Below are 20165 nucleotides of genomic sequence, written 5' to 3' on the forward strand. Positions count from 1 at the left end.
GACGTGGATTCTTTTGTGTTTACATGGCCTGTCCTTAAAAATGTGCAATTTCCATTGACGTTTTAATTTTGATATATGTCACTTTTACAATTCGATGAGTCGAAACTACAATTCGATGATAAATTGTAACATCAGTATCTAAAATTTATCTGGTATTGAAATTAGCCATTGAATGAATGTTAACATGGTGAATATCTACATAAATCATTTTTAATAAGGTTCCAGGCTCATGCGATGTCTAAACCAGCATACGAGAAACCACTTTCTAGCCACATTGTCAGTTAGAAATAATCTTGGTGGTAGACAAAATTGTTTGAAACAGTCTACTCATTGGTAACTTGTATACAATACAGAGTTCAGTAGTAGCAGTCTGTACGATTCGCTATCAAATGAACACTTTCCACCACAATGTTACTTTCTTCTTCTACATGGTTTTGATATAAAAGAGGCGCAATATATTCCATTTTTTCCATCAAATTGTGCGACAATTCATAACATCCATTACGTAAAATATTTTATACGGAAAAAATAAAACAATACCGGGAGTTTGCCACTTCTTTTGTGCCTAATTGTAGGAGGGGGGGGGTCAAATTGCAATTAAAAAAAAATTTCACCCCCTATATCACTTAATTATGACCCCCCATATTATGGTAATTTTCTGAAAAAGTTTCATTTTCCTAGGGCTTTTTAGGAAAATCATCCCAATATCACCTATTAAGACCCCCCCCATTTTATGGATTTTCTCCTTGAGTCCCACCCCTCCCGCTTATTACACCCCCTACAATTAGGCACAAAAGAGTAAGTGTTATTGTTACAAATTCAAAAACTGGTGGCAAACACCCGGTTTTTTGGGATGTTTCCGTATAAAAGGTTAGGTAATGGTTAATCGTGATCTAAAACTAAATCGACAGACGATTTACGATGAGTCAGTCATGAGAGATCTGGCGCTATTTAACAACCATGTTTACAATTTTGATTTCATCGTACGGTTTATCGTTTCTGGCGTATGTTTTCACCATGCTCATCTGTTGGCAGATATCCATCCCTTTGACGACACGTCCGAACACTGTATGCTTATTGTCCAGCCAGGGCTAAAATTTGAGAAAAAAAAGTTTTAAATTTTTTTTAAACGCTAAACGCGTTTTTGTCGGCCTCTACATAATTCGTCTAAACAAAATTTATTAACGAAAATCTATGTGCAGGCCGCCATACACGCGTCTAACGTCCTAAATATTCTTTTGTGTAACCTCTTACGTACGTTTATTGTCCAAACAGGTGCCGAATAAACGGGACGTTCATAAAGTTTTTCCAACCCCCCCCCCAGGACCTCCCCAGGACCTTGTTAGGACCCTACCGTTTATTAATTTTTGACAAAGTTTCTGAAGTACCAAAGCTAAGTCTCTTATTTTGCTGTTAAATTAAAACCCTGTTTTTAGCCTGTTTTCAGTGTTTTTAACAGTTGAGATTCCAACCCCTCGTTTATTTCGACCACCCCCGTTTATTAAAAAAAATTGAAATTTTCCAAACCCCCCCCCCCATTTATTTTGCCCCCTCCGTTTATTCGGCACCTGAGAGTACATATTTAAAACCTGAAAATTATGATATCCATTACGTAATCTATTACACCTGTTACATCTGTTGCAAAAATATTGTCAGTGTAAATTTCTTCCATGTAGAAACCAGGACATTATCAATTACTTACTTTTTGCTTCTTTCTTCCTATCCTGGTTTCTACATATTAACGGTTTTAACCAGTTTCACAGACAATATTTTTCCAACAGACTTTAGACTTTAGTACCGGATAGTTAGTTAGAAACTTCGGATAGTTAGTTAGAAAAACGATACCGCATACGGCTTTCTATTACTCATCTTGGGGCTGATATATATTCTAAAATCGCAGATGCATATGGCGAAATTTAAAAAGGATTTCCAAAAGAAAAAGAACTTACAGTGGGGACAACGGTGATAAAGAATTGACTGCCATTGGTATTCGGGCCTGCGTTTGCCATGCTCAATGTGTAGGGGCGATCATGGCGAAGGGTGTGATGAAATTCGTCTTCGAATTCGCCGCCCCAAATACTTTCTCCACCCGTACCGTCACCTGTAAGATGTTTAAAAATCATTGGAAAATATTTCATTCGGAATAATAGTCAGTTTCCATTAGCCTGTACTAGAACTATCTACAGTTCTTTTTATCATTGTGTGCAAGGAAAATACAAGATCGTCTGGTACAGGCTCAAGAACCTATCGGCCGAAATTAATTTCTGGCATTTTGATAGACTTAGTTAACTATTCGTTTAATGAGACCAGCAACATACATAAAGCAATCGAAACGTAATGGTCAAATTTGTTGTTTTTCCTCCTCACGTGAGCGTAATATTTTTACCGATTGAAGTTTTTCCTAATTATAACGTGTTTTATAACAGACTTGTTTTCAAGTCTAGCGTTTTGGTTGATTTGTATAAGTAAGGCCTTAACTGATCAGAACTTTCTGGTCATGAAAGAAATCCATTACGCAAATCATTTTACGGAAACAACCCAAAAAGCCGGATGTTTCCATATATGGAAGAATACGTAATGGATTTTCTGGCGCCAAAAAGTTTGACCACGAGGTTGTGGAGCTGCCAACAATTTGGCCATTCAAGTTTTCCGTCTTTAAAGTGCCTTAAACTAGTTAGGAGAACGAAGCATCGAGACAAAAAATTTCTCTCTTTTATTCAAGCGATTTCTAGAGACTTTTGTACTAAAGAACGCCATGGTCTCAATTTGACAGATGAATTATATGCCATATCCGATTCTAGGATATGCCATTGACAATCCCAGCCTCGTTTATACAAAAACTTTCAACATCTGTAATCGAGAACACGCCAAAAATGACTCACGACTTCGAAGCATTCAAGGCATCATACATTCGAGATTCGATGGAAACTTATGTTGTGTCTGTTTGCCTCATTTGTTCAGTAAGTCTTTATACGATTTTGTAAAGGAAATAATCGAGACTCGCCTACGTGGAGAGTCACCCGTTTACAACATGAACTGTTTATGTTGTGTTTGACTCATTTGTTCAGTAAGTTTTATTAATAATATTTTGTAAAGGAAATCTTCTAATAATCGAGACTCACTTACCTAGAGGGTCACCCGTTTGCAACATGAACTGTTTAATGATTCGATGAAAGACGTGTCCGTTGTAATATCCATTTCGACAATGAGTGACAAAATTCTCTACTGTTTTCGGACATCTAAGAAGTAAAGAAAAAAAATTTTTTTGACGGAATTTCTCCCTGAGAGAAAATAGCCACTTTAAGAAGAGTTAAGTCCTACGTCATATCTTCTTCGTTCAGAGCGTAAACTCCTTCTCTTCGGGATATGCGCTTTGGCTAAAAAAAACGTAGGAAAACCTATAGACCAAGAGGAAATCCTAAAAGCCTGCAGCTGTCTATTGTGTACTATTAATTCCCATCCTAACCACCTGTAATCTTTTTGGTCAGAACATTGGGGGAAAAATCGAAAAAATCGGGAAAATTACAGTGGTAAATATTTCCTAAAATCGGTAATTTTTGCTGGAAAAATCGGGAAAATTCGGAATTGCGGGAAAATTTTACAACAATCTTGATTATGCAAGAGATTTTAAAATTTTCCCGTAATTCCGCATTTTCCCAATTTTCCCAGCAAAAAGTTACAATCATTTCCCCCATATTTTGGTGTACCCTCTAGGAAATCTATCGTATTTTAAGCGACTCAATATTCAGGTTTGCTTTACAAGCGAGGTACGTTTTTCATGCTATTAAGTCTGCTTTTGACGCTCACACCACAAAAGTTTCAGTATTTGAAGAAATTTTGCTTTGGCAGTATATTATCTGTACATAATTAAATCTATTTTACACATTTTTCTAAGTATAAATTACATACGACATTTTAAGGCCGGTCTGCACTCATAGAACAGATCACGTGACGATTTTTTTAATATCGTTCTGTCACGCCATTGGTCGAAAAAAAGATATAACGACTCTATTGGTTTAATCTGACGTCATGGTCGTGCAAACGCATGACGTAATCTTCATTTCAAAGTTACCGCAAGTGTTTCACTCCGCAAGTGTAGACCGTTCTTTAGGAAAAGGAATTCCACGTATATATTATATATTTAATATACAGTCTGTAAGCCCGGTCTCCGCTCTGCTACAACCATTTAAAGTTTGAATTTTATGTAAAAAAAATTGTGGAAACTTTTCACTTTTTTCAAAAACACTGCAGAGTCAAAGGGTTAACAACGCAAGTGTAGACCATCTCATAATAACTATTCTACATTAACACACAGTCGTTAGTCTTTTTGTAAATGACAAATTCTTGGACACATTGGCCTTCTTCCCATCTCCTCCACAAAGATTCATCCAGCCCATGATGATTCAAATCGTCCGGATACCGAAACCGTGACGTGTACCTAGCTGCTTTACCAACCGGTACAGGCCTGATGTCTTTCTTGGTCCGGCTGTATTTTTTCAAGATGGTTTTTACAAGACTCCAGCCTGTGATTTCTGTATCTAACATGATTTCTTTCTCTTCTAACAATTCCCCGATTTCAGATTCGTTACTGAAAACCCGATACGTATAAACCGGGTGATACTTGAAACGTATCGGAAATGTTGAGTCAAAATCTTTGATTGTTTTATCATTCGGTAGAAACTCTCCTTTTGTTTTAGCGTCTTTTAAGGACAATTTGAACGACAGAGTTTCCACTCTTAAATATTCAGCTAACTTGGTTTTAACTTCCTCCACAGTGCTGGAATCTTGAACAGTAATTGGGGACCAATTCGTGCCAGACTGGAAATCGGATTCCCAACACGGGGCAAAAAGTACGTCAAACTTTCCTCGAATCACCAACAAATGAAGAATCAACTCCTTGTTGGAACAGCTCCATTCCTGGCCTGCCAAAGCCAATATCTCCTCTGAATCTTGGCGCTCCGTTCCTTGCAACATTAAAGACTGATTATGCTTGTGTATCTGATGCTGGTCAAATAAGTAGTTCTTCACATCTGCGATTGTCGGATACTTCCCTAATTCAAGTTCCTCCATTTTAGTCAAGAAGGTTAATTTGAACATCTTGAAGACTTTGATGCTATAATCGAAACAAAGCACCTCACGCCTCAAACTTGTAGTAGCTACGTAAAGGTCTTTAAACGCACAATCTTTCGGTAGATCTGAAGTCACTATCAAACCGTTACGGTCGTAAATCAATTGCTCGTCGCTTGGTAACCCGGTAAGATTAAGAATGTTGAGTCTGACCAAGTCTATAGAAAACGTTGTCCCAAGCATCATCATAATATGTTTGGTGGCAAAACCCCTAACAGTTAATCCACTTAATTCTGCAATGTTGTACTCGTTTAATTTTTCTCCAAACTTTTCCCTGCATTCACTCCGCTGCTGGCAAACAGCCAACAGTAACGTCAAGCTCTCTTCGTGATCTCCTTTTTCCGACAGATAGGAGAGTTTGATGTTCTCTGGCAACGGTGAAGCTCTATAGGACTTTGAACGCTGGTAATATTTTAAAATGATTTGCGCTTCTGCAGGTATACCTAACTCCTTGGTGATGTGTTTTTTGATATCGAACGTGTGGTTGGATTGGTCAAATCGGCGTTTGAAGATCAATTGGACTCTGTCTGGTCCGGTTGGTGGTGGTAGATTGTAGACCGTTACTTGGATAGTAGAATCATTCTGATCACAAACATCGTCGCCTGGCAACGATGTCGGCGGTGGTAATTCAAGATGTTTTGTTGACGAATCTAACACTCTATAAGTTTGATATTTGGTTTTCTGTTCGTCGTCGAGTTCGTCTGAGTACCAAAGCCTTGAAAACATCATCTTCTATCAGCTATCTTTTTATATTATATTGTTTTCTATGGGACGAGAGATTTCACTGTAATAGAGTTTGCCACGTAAGTGGTTTCACTTACCTATGGAAATACACAAAGGTATAATTAAATAAATAAATTCTTAATTTTTAAAATGAAGCTTCTCAGTTATTTCTTTATCATAAAGTTAAAGGCAATCGATCGGGTTAATATTCCATATACTGAGTCAGCAGCGCGTCAGCAGTGAAAAGCAAGAAGGTTGAAAAAACACTGACCTTTTATTCCAATGTTTGTTATTCTATGTTAAGCCAAAGCATTGCAAGTTTTCTGGACTGCAATTTGGTGATAACAAAAGTAACACTTTCATTGTTAGCTATAAACAATAAACTGATGTTATTGTTCTATTTTGATTGATTAAAAAAACTGCAAAAGTTTTGCAACATCATCAATTTTTTTAATCGGTAGTCGGACTGATATTAGATGGCTATAAACCTCGATCGACTGCCTTTAATAGCCCAAAGCAACATATTTACACAAAGGTAAATTACGCTTGAGTTTGTCGGTGCAGTACTAAAGTAGTTCAAAAATATTTCCAGTAAAAGCAGTTAATGTAGAAACCAGGATGACACGGAAGAATTGGTTTCTACATAGGAGCAATTATCACTGACAATCCAGTGCCATAGCAACCGGGGGGGGGGGCAATGTCCCCCCCCCCCAATAATTTTTTCAAAAGTGGTTTTCTGGAAAAACCGAATTTAATAATATTTTTTTCTTCCTATATCACAACTATTAAGCTATTTTGATGCGTTTTTAGACCATCTAGAGGCTCCAATTTTCAAAATCGCCCCCTCGGGACAAACCATGGTTGGCCCTCGCGGTGTCACTGAAATTTATCCCCCTCAAAAACAAAAATGCTTCCTACGGCACTGCAATCATTTCGCAACAGGCTACATATAGTGACAAATATTTTTAGGCAATTTTTTAGCTTTCACAATCCAATTGCTTTGGAAAAATATACTACTTCGATAAAATGATAAAATTTTAAGATACGCAAAAGATATTTAAGTATTGCAGACACTATTCCTAGGAACGAAAGGACTAATACAACTGATTTTAGTTCATTTCTCTATAATATGCGGACATCTCTAAAAGACGGACACTTGTATTCATGATAAGCGTAAGTCTGATTTTGCCCCCTCTGACGCAATCTTTTTACCATATAAGGAGCAGTTACATCATAATTTTCGCCATATATGCTAAAAAGATTACGTCAGAGGGGGCAAAATCAGACTTACGCATATCATGAATTTTTGCACCAATGACCAATGGATGCAGTTTACGTTTCCAAAGTGTCAGTGTTGGTAAACCACAAACACACAGAGTTCGTAGGATCGTTCCTCGGGAGGCACACAACAACGCTATTCCAAATAATGTTCTGACGTTAAAATAACGTTACGTATCTACAGTTACTTCATTAAAAATATACAATATTCATATGGATCGTATCTTTTACTAGCGGAATCATGATTTAAACCCGCTATTCTTGCTGAGGAAGTGTCGTAATCTTAATATATATATACAGTAAAATCAAGGAACTAAAGGCCATTCAGCGTCGCGCAGCACTCGACTTTTTTGTAACATGACGTAATACTAGAACACCATTGGCCTAGAAATAAACGAAGCCATTCGGTTGGTTAAATATGACGTTACAGTTCGCGCGACTTCGAAAAAAAAGTAGAACAGTTGTCAATTTTCTTTTTTGAGCGCGGTGCTTTTTTTCAATGACGTAATCTTCTCTAGGGAATTTCAACCACAAAAAAGGTCGGGTGCTGCGCGGCGGGTGCGCGGCCGGACCGGCCTTAGTGATCCGCTTCTTCACTGCACCGAGTTTTTGAATTTATCCTTTCAACTATCGTCGTGCTTAACTCTTTCGATACCGCCCAGCCAAAATTCGTTCCTATTGGCACGACGTCTTCTTCACCTTATAGCCTCTGATAGAACCTTTCACTCGCTTTGAAATTGCAAGTTGATAAAATTTACTTTCGATTAAAACAAAAATGACGGTTTCAAGTCTTTTCATCAGTGAAAAATCGCCCTGCAAACTTTCTCATTTTGTCAGTTGCTGGAATCCGGAAATTTTCTCTTTCTGGCGATATTGAAAGAGATAAATCAAGTTAAAAAACAAAACACAGCCAAACTTTACAAACAGAACTTCATCATCAAAGCCTAAGATTTCACTGTCTTATATTATCACAATATGATGTTATGCTTGCACCCTGATGTTATTTATGTTTAACCGTTTCATTTGCTTTCTTTAACGACTTTATTTGCTTGTCGCTATGAAGAGAAATGTTATAATTAATGACGTCATTAATAGAGAAATCTTATATAATTGAAGAGGGCTTTCTCATTAAAGTAAGGAGAATTAAAAGAAGCGCTTATTTTCTACAACTACAGGAACATAAAGTATAAAATCTTTCTTAAAAAAAAGTGTGCGTTTATTTACTTTATTGAAAGCATTTTAAAGGTAAAGGTGTGGTTTTGGTCCTTTGACATAAATCCTATAACTCTTGGCTTTTTAGAAGCATGTGGCCATCTCACTTTTTTGCAAAGTAATGTTTCGCTTATAGTTAGTCGAGGATAATTCTATACCATTTCTCCCTTAAATTCTATTAAGGAACTATAATTAAGTCAAAACTATAATAAACTATAAACTATAACGAAGTTCTTTGATTCTATCAAAATGTAGGCTAAAATGACAGTTTTCGGGGCTAAACATGACTAAAACCTTTTCTTGTTACTCGTTACTTTTGATCATTCACCGTGTAAACTATGCAATGATGGCGAAGATCTAGCTGGGAAAGGCAGGGACGCTACTCCCTGAGAAACTAACCTTTTTTTGTGGGAGCTTAGTTCCTATCCTACCTATCTACCTACAGGATAGGGAGGAAAACACCTGCATTTCCTGCATCTCTTGTCTGTATTATCTACTGAAAATTTAAGCGTTTATTTCCGTTGGTTTGTTCCCATTCGCAATTTATAGTTTGAGATTTTTCAAACTAACCGTAAACAAACGTGGCGAAGGGCTTGTGGCATTTTGAGATTAGTTCCTATCTCCCCTACCTACCTACATGGAAGGAGACTCACTGGAGACTCTTGTTTTAAAAAATTTCCGTAGTTTCGCAAATTTTAGGAAAGTTTTACCACTTTAATTTTTCCCGATTTTTCAATTTTACGACTTATCTTGGTTAAGAGTTAACAAGGGGAGAGAAAGGAGGTTTTATCGTATTTTCAGTGAAATGGCCAGTTGATCCACCACTCCTGTAAGGCACAAATATAAAGGTGCCTTAATCAATGCATATATAAAAAATGACATACTCTTTGGGAAACAGCTTGAAATGTATATCACCCAGGGATGTGTGCATGATCACTTTTTCTGCCAACACTTTCGCTGATGCTTCCTGTAAAAAGAAGAATATGACTGGGATTAAACTACCTGGCAATCACATATAATTTATCTGCCGAATTGAGACCATGGCGTTCTTCAGTATAAAAAAGTCTCGATTAAGAGAGAAAAAACTTGAATGGGCTCAATTTGGCAGCTCCACAACCTCATCAAATTGAATCAACCCTTAACGTCAATAAACAACCTTTAAACGAAGGAATGATCGAACGAAAACGAGCAAAGCTTAAATTATAGGACCTCCAGGCAGGTCCATAAAACTATGGAGATAACACTCGCACTAAAACACATCCCAATAACCACATCAGGACCAAACAATTTTTGGACTCACCAGCAGCCTCTAAGTCCAATATCCGCATCGGTTTCGATCGGGTTTTGAGCGAGGAGAGGAACTTTTTTATTGATTATTGAAGTTGTTCCGATTGTTTCGATTGAAAGACATCTACCGATTATTTAGCTTAACTGAAGTTTGGGGAAAGAAAACAGTTACCTGAGTTGCAGCAACGATTTCTTCTCGAGATGGTTTTTCATTGAACACGTCACGGTCACTGTAAAATATTAAACATGTGATTAATTGAGTTTTCACTGTTCAGCGAATAATTAATCAAGCTAGTTTTTGAAGCTCTGGGATACTGTGTGAAGGTAATATAGCGTCCATCGCGTTCTTTTAGCGGGGAAAACGGGTTTACCTGTTGTCTTGATCGGGTTCACGTCTTGAGAACAAATAAAATCTGTTCTTTTTGAAGCCCGTACAAATGACAGTAGGATCGGTAGAAATTTTCTCAAGAGAAGGATTTTCTGATGCTCGCATTTCCTAAAAAGACATACACAAAACAACATGTGATTACTCGAAATTTTTTCACGTGATTTTATTTCCGTGTAGCTTAAAGGTCACACAATAATTTAGAGTAAAAACGTGATTTGCTTTAAAAATTTATTATGACACCCGTGCATATCAACGTGTTTTCTAGTTGAAATACAATGCAATATAAGGTGCACATTTTAAGTTGTTCTCCACGATTTCGGAACGAAAATTTGACGGCTCTTTCCAAATTTTCAATATGCTAAACCACGTTAAAGATATGAGCGTAAACCGTTACACGAAGATTGTCTTTCCGCGTGTTTTACGTAAATTATTTTGAGTTGGCTAAGTAAAATTCTGTTCAGAGAAATTAAACAAAAAAGTTGTTCCGGGATGACATTAATCACAATACATTACACCATTACGTCTACGGAAACATCCCCCAAAAAACGGTTGTTTGCCACTAGTTTTACTGTCAAAGGTCGTGGACCTGCCAATTTGAGACCACTCAAGTTTTCCGTGCAGTAAAGTCTCTTAAACGAGTTTGGAAAACGAAACATCGAGACAAAAACTTTTCTCTTTTATTCAACCAATTTTTAGATACTTTTGTACTAAAGAACGACGTGGAGGGTGAATTAAATTTTTTTACGTACCATAGTAAGAGCTGCTGCCGGTCGGTTCGGATTCCCTTGGTATAAAGCAATATTCAAGAAACGCACGTTCTCTTTCTGAAGAATGAAATAAAAATAAAAATAAAAATGAATTAAATATTTAACTGGAACAAAGGAAAGCCTTTCGGATACACGCTTTTTTATCATCTTTTCAAATTTTCATGGTCAAATTCATTTTTGGAAATTACTTCTAGATATATCTCAAATTCCTTCGGAAGCTGATTCAGATGGCCTATTTTTTCTTTTTCTTTTCCTTTTCACCCTTTTGTAACCCTTGCCATTGAGAAAAGACTGCTGAGGCTGATAAGAATTGAAGGATAACCTTAATAACGCCCGTAACGCCCCTTAGCACGCCCGAATCACTTTGAAAAAGCCAAAAAAAATCATCAAATTTTTCGGAAATATTATTTTTTCAAAGGCCATTTCTCGGCCAGGACAAATGATTTAGGTATCAAACTTTGGTATCGTTGGAAAGCTCTCTTTCTCAGCTACAAAAAATAGCAGATGTTTTTTCCTTAAATGTCAAGTGGTCAAGAGTTATGACCAAAAGACGGTGTACCGGTTAAATGGGCCTTTTTAGAACGTATATTTACGTATTAGGCGTGGTAAGGGTTAAGAATGTATCACAATATTCATCATGATAAAACAACACAATTAAAAAAAAAAAAAGCGTTCGACTCTACTGAATTAAAGCCTTTAAAAAATGTTCTTTAATGCAATGACCTTAAAATTTTGGCTTTTAAAGCCTTTATGTGGTTCTTACATGACTTGTTTCTTATAAAAAAACGTATATTTATAAAAAAGTAACTTAAGGAGATTAATTTCCCCGATTTTCGCGAATTTTGGCCATTTTTTTTCGCGAAATTTTTAATTGATGCTTTTTGCCGAAAACCCCTAGGAAAATGAAAAGAATTAGGTTAAAAACAGGCAAATTCGCGAAATTAAATCCTCGCGAAATCTTTAATTTTTCAATTCGCAAAAAATATATCCCCGCGATAATTAATCTCATTAAAGTAATGATGATTTTTACCTTTCCAAGAATCTTTACACAGGTGTTCGAAAAGATGTTGATCACTAAACGAAAACGAAAGTGACTTTCTTTAACAGTGCTGTGACGCTATTGGTTGAAAAGAGAAATACCGCGATTCCATTGGTCTAATCTGACGACATGCGGTCGCGCGAAACGCACCCTGTTCTTTAAGGCAAACTAAAATTTTAACACAAAAATTCCGTAAAATTACATTCTAGGAATTCTTGTCTTCTTTATTTGATCTATGTTTACAATTAGTCGAAGAACAAAATAGTAATGAACCCATTTCCTGTGATGTCAAATATGTTTTGGATTTACCTTGTTTATTCTATACCGAATTTGGGCAGTAGAGGCAATATGCCTTCAAATTCTGTCTCGTTTATGCCAGATTTTATTAAAAAAGACCATACATAAAAGAAGGCTAAACGAGAAAATCAAAACAAGCTAAGAGATTTAGAAAGGGGACTATATACCTTTGATTCCCAACATAGTCGAATACAAGATGAAATATCCGCTTTCGTCAAACACTATGAAGGAAAGACGAGTAAGTTAAGCCCAATTTTTTATAAGAAAATGAATATCTTCTCTAACCCCCCTTAAATATATGCCTAAAATGCTTCCCCTGGTCTAAGCTTTCATTACGAAAAATTCACATGCTGAAATTGAGCCTTCTTCATAGTTTTTGGTAAATTCACCACCAAATCAGAGGCTCGATGTTCTTATAAACTATTTTCTAATAATAAAAAAACGTGGAGGCCTAGCGTCTGCAGCGACAGTACAGCAAAGGAGCTTATTCCTCTTTCACTAGCGTTAGTAGATTCAGACAGTCCTAAATAGGCCCTTGTGTAGCCTCGTTATTTGTTATTACCTGGGTTTACAGCGTTGAAAGCGTCGGATTTCTCCAACTCTCTTTCGCTCGCCATCCGTCGACCGAATTCCATGTTCGGTAAAATTTGTTTCTCCTAAAAAATGGGTAAATAATTAATAATTATACACAGATTTCAAAATAAAAAGACAAACACCAAAAAAACATGTGATTACTCCAAAATTCATTATTCACGTTCAAGCAACCTAATTTCACGCATTCGCGCAAAATCTTTTTCACAATTGACGCAACGAAGAAAATTGAGCCAATTGACGCAATGGGCTTTTCCAGAAAAATATCCGTACCCCCTGTCGAGAATTTTATATGATATCCAGGGGGTTTTATATTTTCAATATCCAGGGGGTAAAAATTCGAAGACCAAGGATATCCAGAGGGAAGAGTTCAAATATTCAATATCCTAGGATACAGGGGGATTTGAAATCTTTTAATTGTTAAGAAAAATAGACAAGAGCCCAATTTTGTAAACCGTTGTCGGGGTTTCCTTAAAGAATTCTGAAAAAAGGACAAGACTAGCAAAGTTGATGGCCAGAGATGAGCACTACCCCAGGTTTGAAATTTGAACATTTTTAAACTAATATTCATGTGAGAATAAAACGGAATAACAACAAGAATAAAAACATTTTTTCTCCTTTGTCGGATCTAAGACGGGCGGCACTAAACACGTGGAATTCATTAAAGTAACCGACCTGAAAGAAAAAAGCTTATTTCGACCAGACGCTACCTGTTGCATTGTAGTAAATGTTTTCAAATTTTCATCGAACACGCGTGTCTTTTTGCCGGTCAAAAACCGGAAGAGCCGTATCTGAAAAAAAGGATAAAACTCATGTAATTCGAACTGTTAAATTACTTGGTATAACTTATTGATAGTACTCGTATAGAGATCATATTTGAACCAGAATCAAGCAGATTTTTAATTTAATAGTTTAATCTTATCTGCTTTTAAATATTGCCCTCTTTTATTTGGATATTTTGCAGTAAATGGCTCACACTCTCTTGACATTGCAGAGTCCTTCCTTTGGGCAAAACAAATTCTTCAAATCTTGATTATGATGAGCTTCTAGTTGAAGTGAAATTTGAGTCTAGATCCATACTCAAAATCTCCAACTTATGTGAGTGGAAACGATAAACGTGAAAAATACTATGGGTACAGGGTAAAGGTCATAATGAAATGAGATGGCACAAACCTTCCTGTCAGGAGAAACAGTAACGAACTGTTTTTCATCTGGTGAAAAATTCAACGAAGCCACTATTGTTTTGGCCTGGAATTAAACAAAGTATAAACAAAGTTCAGAAGAAAAGAATAACAAACATTGGCAACCGACGACCGACAACTGACAACCGGCAACCGACGATGTCTTCCTTTTCTAGCTTGCCAAACTTAAGAATGGAATGGGACAATGAGTCCAAATGTTTTTAAGCTACAGAAAATCTGTAAAATCTTTTTATTTGAGAGAGACTTTCTGGTTTGTTTGTAAACAACATTTTCTAGAAAAAAGCGTCAACCTCAACCCCTTGAGTTACATATAACTTCACCTTAGAGCTTAGAGGGGACAGACCCAGCATGATCCAAAAGGGGGTGGGGAACTCACATAGGGGACAAGCAATTCTTAGGAGAGTTGTGGTCCCATCGATGTTATACGAGAGCAAGATAATGTCAAATTTTATTTATTGGCATACAAAGTTCTTACCGCTACAAATTCGAACAAATCAGTGTCGGTTTTGTATTCGAACTTGACACATTTAGGAAAGCCGAAATCTTTTTTCTGTCCTGACCAGTACTCTACCATGCCGGCTTGATCACAAGACACTGCAACGTCGAAAGATGGATTGTACTGTTAATAATAGAAAAAAAAAAGTTATGGCCATTCGTCCTAAAAATATTTTAGGAGAATCTTTGCATAAGAATCTATTTGTGATGCTGGTAAAATATAAAAAAGAACAGCTCCAATGAGCAACAATATAAAGGCTAAGGAGAAAATCACTCCAGACCAGAATTTTATAAACTTCGCTAGTGTTAAACTTAAATGTTGCTAGTGGCTACAAAAATCAGTTCTTACTCGAATACAGGTATGGTATGATTTTCGAAATTATCGTGTGTCAAATGTCAGAAAATAATCTTTTTTAATGATAATTTGTGATGTTGTTAAAATATTAAAGGAGACGTAAGGTTTGGGAGGTCGTTTTTGTGATTCTTTCACAAACAATAGCTGCAAGTAAAAAAAAAATGTTTGGAAAAAGAACGAAAAAAAAATCTTTGTTCTTTGCCGAGATATTTACATTTTCTTTTTTTTGTTTCTACAATGGAGAAAACGGTGGAGAGTGTATTTTTGACGTCATACTAGTGTAAGCTGTTTCTCTCTCTTCAAAAAATGTAAGAAAATACTGCTTTTTGAACCTCAAGAAAAGTCTTGGTGGAATGTTTTTTTTTCAATTTTGATTTCTGCAGTAGTCGAAAAATACAACTTTGACTATGCCATCGTGCTATTCCATTTCTGATTTTTTTCCTTTGGTGAAAAACTATCGGTGATTAAAAAAGTATCACTGGCAGAAAACATCTTTTCAAGCGAAATACTGCTAACAGATATTTTCTGTATACACAATCATGACGTCAAAAATTTAAAAAGAAAGGGAATTTTCAAACAGCTATTGTTACACAACGAGAAAAAAACTTTTTATGTGATATAGCTCATTTTGATCGTATTAATCTCTACTTTTCAAAAATCGATAAAAAAGTATAGCAAAGATCCTGACTTTACGTCTCCTTTAAAGAATAGTCTCGGCAAAATAAAGGTGGGAATTACTCAACTTAAAGTTGTTAGTGGCTATTATAAAAACAGTTCTTACTCGAATACACGTTACTGGTTTGGTATGGTGTTTCAAGACATGTATAGGCGTGTTCACACCCCTCCCATCGTAAATATTGATAAGATTGCCTTCCTTCTCAGCTCTAAAACATATAAAAAAGAATGATGATGAATTCGCTGATGATTGACTAAATAATACAGTCATGAAACTATAATTACGAAAAAACTGTATATTTTTTTGTTCTAATAAAAAGAATAAAGTATGATCAACGTCAAAAACTATTATCCTGAACTGGTGAGAACAATATCCTTTGTATGAGCTTACGATATTGCCTTCCGAAGCATTTAGTATAGATGATTTCGCCTATGACGCGTTTTGTTTTGAAAAACTCATAGTTGCATGATTTATGGCAGGCAAGAAACTGGAGTGTTTTGCTGTAACAGTGAAATTATTTTGAGTTAACTTTCTTTTAAAAAGAGTTTGATGGTTGAAGCTTTGGTATGTTTTTTGTTGTTGTTAGATACAAAAAATACATAAAGATGAAAAAAAATTATTGAAACTTTTCGATTTACTGAGAAAGTTTCACATATTACAAGCTTTTACCCTATGTTTTATGCCTGCCAAAACTTTAGCAGAACGTGCCTAAAGTAAGTAAAAACGTGAACAAACGAAATCATCTATAGGCTCAAAAAACATGTGACAAATAATAACTTTCATAAAAACATACACGTATTCAATGTGTGTACACTATATCAAGAAGCATAACAAAGGTTCTATTTCATGTACGCAGGCACCCTTAAGAGTCGTTTTTATTTATTATGTGATCCTTACATTGCAATGGCCGATATCTCATCTCCTTTTTTAAAGACCCATTCACATGTGGATGGTTGATAATCTAATTTCATCATGTTGATCATGTCTGAAAGGTAAACGAACAGATAAATTTTTAGGGAAAACACAATTTTGACAATTGATGCACCTGAAACACTGAAAACGAAACAAGGCCATGTAACAAACAGCAAAGTTATTTTAAGAAGTTTCGTTCATCAAATTTCTTGACTTTTGTATATCAGAGCTTTTGTACATACATAATATTTGATTAATTTTCTGATGATTGCTTTAGTCAAGCAAAGTCGAAACAGAAAAAAATGTACTGTTTGTGGGAAGAAATATTTAAAATAGAAATTGGCTTTTAGGCAAATAAAGGTTTCTTCAAAAAAAAACTCTTCAGTCGGTACCAAAATAAAATCAGCTAACAATCATCAGTATTTGTCCCTCAGAGTTCATAACACAATATACCTTGACCCTTTGACTCCGAAATGTTTTTGAAAAATATGAAAATTTTCCAGAATTTCTGTACAGAAAATTCAAACTTCAAATGACCGTCAAGGCTAGTAACATGAGAGTTAGACAAAGATTTTGGTACCATTAGAAAGCTATTTTCATACTCTTTCTAAAAGCATTCAGTTCATATGCTAAAACGAAGTAGTTTCAAACTATGGCCAAAAGGTGGTGAAACTACCTTTTCAGAATGTTAAAAATGAAAGAGGAATCAAGGCTTTGAGAAAAAACTTACCAAAATTAATGACATCAAAGACTTTGAGAGCTTTGTCGGCACCAACACTTGCATATATCGACCCATCGTTGCTTACACATGATGATTCAATAGGACCTGAAAATTGTAAATAAAGTTTGTGTTGGAAAAATAAATAGTCTTTATACAAGCTGTTTCAATATTACAGGTTTGGAGAATGCAAACAAGATTTGGATCAATTTAAACAAATGAGCGACTTATAACTCAATAAATCATCCCTGAAAACATAATCACAGGCGTTTTTTATGGGTATTTTTAGGATTTTGCAGAAAAAGCGAAAAACGGTGTTAAGACTGCCTAAAATGAAAGATACTGTATTCCAGTAATGTTAAGAATTTTCAACAATATTTTCAGTATTTTGCCAAATATTTGGGTCCTCAGAATGATGCCACACCCCTATTGATTGTATTGTTGTGTTTTCCTTAAAAACCTTACTGTTAAATATCATAAAACAATGTAATGTGACGAATAGATAATAGCAAGGTTATCAGTTGACACAAGGGAATTTACATGCAATAATAATATTATAACTTAAAGGGCTTTTTGTGATTTACCTAAATGGGCTCTGAAATGTTTAACAAATTCAATTTCTGCTTCTTGTTTCTTCCAAAACTTGACATGCCCATCACAACTTGCGGTGATAATAAAATCTGTCCTAGGAAGAAAACAATATGTAAACACAATATAGAAACGCTAAAAACAAGGGCTCTCTTGATATGCACGAGAGCAATGTTAAAAAGTGAGGTTAAGCAAGAGAATATTTATGCCCTAAAACTTGTGTGTGCCAAGCTGATGTAAACTACAACACTCTAGTTACAAGGAAGATTTCATTGGAAGGATATGAGGTAAAATAAAAACACTATCGACTCGAAACTAATTTTTTGTTAAATTATTTGAATAAAAACATTGAAAATTGAAATTGAAATAACTACTTTGTAACGTGTACATGTGTCACAGTGTCACGATGCATAAAACTCTTCTCATAGGTTTCAGCTGATGGAAGGTTCTTCAGATATGTTTGTTCAAACTCCAGTTCTGAAAGACAGAGAAGAGAAAATTATATTATTAACTAGATTAGTCTATCAAAACATATTTTTGTCACACCTGGAAAAATGTCCAGTTGGCACCTATGTGGTACAAAAAGAATCATTGCAATAAAGACATCTTTCAAAAGCTCCAGTTCTTAAAAATTGTAATTCAATATAGCAATAGTGTTGATATTTGATATCATGAATCATGTTGTCAAATACCTTAAAATAAAATACACAATATCATTAGTCACAGGTATTTCACACACTTGAAAATTACGCAATCATAATAGAGCAAATGACAAATTTTGGTTGTCGTAAAATGCTAAAAATTGTAAAAAATGTATACTTTTCTTTTTTTTACAGGAACAGGCATTGGACCGATCATATCATCACTATCTTCCTCTTCTTCATCATCATCTTCATGTTTGCGAGCACGACTTACTTTAGTTGACATTACTGAAACTTGAAATTTAAGAAAATGTCAATTGCAACTAAATTTAATAAAAACTGCATAGTGCAATCAAAAATGGACTTTCAAAATATTGGGCAAAATTTGATTGAACTTTTTAATCGACTTGATTTTGATATTATGTGTGAAAAATAATGTTGTCCATCGTCAATCCTTTTGATTATTTTCTTTCTAGAATAATGTCAGCCGGAAAACATCTGCTTCTTTTTTCTTTTCACTTTTCGTTTTGTATTATCTCACTACATAAAGTTAATTGCAAATCGAACACAATCAGTGTAATCAATTCTGTAATTTAATCTTTTTTCGCAGGTTTATTAGAACAGTCAGATCCACTTCTATAAATAAAACCACATTTCTAAATTGCGTAATCAGAAATGAGCTGTGTCTCGGTATGGTACTGTAAGTAATTTCTTTCTGTGTTGAATTTAAAGAATTTCAATATTTATTAGGGGTTTTTCGCTGATTTATTTCATAAGAAAATGTGCAGGAAAATTGAGCCACGATCTAACATTTTCTATTAAATGAAAAGATAACATTTAAACGAAGGCATCGAAAGTAGGGCAGACACTAATGGGACTCAAAGAGAACAAAGAAAAGAGCCTTGTGTTATAAATTTTTTTATAAGAATTTAAAAGTCACTCAGTGACTTAATTCGGGAATCAGCGACTGGTTTTTCAACTTTAACTTTAAAGTTCTACCTTGTTTGAAGAGTCAACAGAGCATAGTATAGTTTTGTTCCCAGCAGACACGGAACGTTGTTTTAATGTCCAAACAACATTGTTTTTCGAAAAAGAAGGCGCATATCTCGTAGTGGAAAAAAATTCCAATTGGATTAGAAATTATGTATCAATGATTATCCTTATAAAAAGGAATTTTTACCGGATATGACGAGACAAGAGTGTTGCAAAATTCTGTTGAGACGCAATTTAGTTGGGGTGTTTTCCCACCAAAGAGATGAACCAGGTGGTTGAATTTAAAACATATTGATATTATTATATTATTATTATATATTGACATATTGAGCAAAATCAAGATCGGATAAGAAAAGTGAAAAAGAAAAAATAGTTAAAACTAAGCTTTAAGCACCCCTGCCTCACTACACGATACACTCGTTCTTTCTGCCGTGGGGTAAGACAAGGGCGGTTATCAGAAAGATTATCGAGCGTATCACTTTTAGAAACATTACCCCCTGTCTTTGATCTGGTCTCCATCGTAGTATCTTTTTTAAATTATGCTATCAAAATTTGTTATGCTGTTTCAAAAAACTTTTTTTATTAAAATGATGATATGGCGCGTAGTCCATTTGTTGTTGTTAACGAATTAGCACCGTTGCAAATTATGGAATTACGAAAGACTTTGGAAGTCATCTTTGGATTAACCGTATTCGTGTTCTAGGCTTCGGCATGATTCAATTTATGGTAATCTAAAAAGAAGAAAGATAGAAGAAGATTATTTCAAAATTTCATGATTGTAGCTTTTCTGGTTGCAGAAATCATTGATAGTTTAGTAAAAAACACCCGTTTTTCGTTGCAAGTTATACCGTCAGGTTGCCTAATCCCGACCACCCC

General features: G+C 35.3%; 1 protein-coding gene across 1 annotated transcript; it reads right to left on the minus strand.

Annotated features, from left to right (window-relative positions):
- Positions 1 to 780: 780 nt before the first annotated feature.
- On the minus strand, positions 781 to 18582 carry LOC136800020 (peptidylprolyl isomerase domain and WD repeat-containing protein 1-like). Its single transcript, XM_067056638.1, has 19 exons — positions 18473 to 18582; positions 18030 to 18131; positions 17652 to 17752; positions 17080 to 17175; positions 16335 to 16422; positions 15543 to 15645; positions 14387 to 14530; positions 13883 to 13957; positions 13420 to 13500; positions 12681 to 12774; positions 12286 to 12339; positions 11813 to 11856; positions 10765 to 10839; positions 9999 to 10123; positions 9800 to 9857; positions 9225 to 9307; positions 3127 to 3239; positions 1950 to 2101; positions 781 to 1091 (listed from the first exon to the last, which is right to left on the minus strand). The coding sequence occupies exons 1-19, from the start codon at positions 18580 to 18582 to the stop codon at positions 948 to 950; spliced, it is 1842 nt and encodes a 613-aa protein (XP_066912739.1). The 3' UTR covers positions 781 to 947.
- Positions 18583 to 20165: the final 1583 nt, after the last annotated feature.

The sequence above is a fragment of the Clytia hemisphaerica genome, unplaced genomic scaffold, assembly GCF_902728285.1.
Source record: "Clytia hemisphaerica strain Z4C2 unplaced genomic scaffold, Clytia hemisphaerica genome assembly, whole genome shotgun sequence".
NCBI classification, from domain to species: Eukaryota; Metazoa; Cnidaria; class Hydrozoa; order Leptothecata; family Clytiidae; genus Clytia; species Clytia hemisphaerica.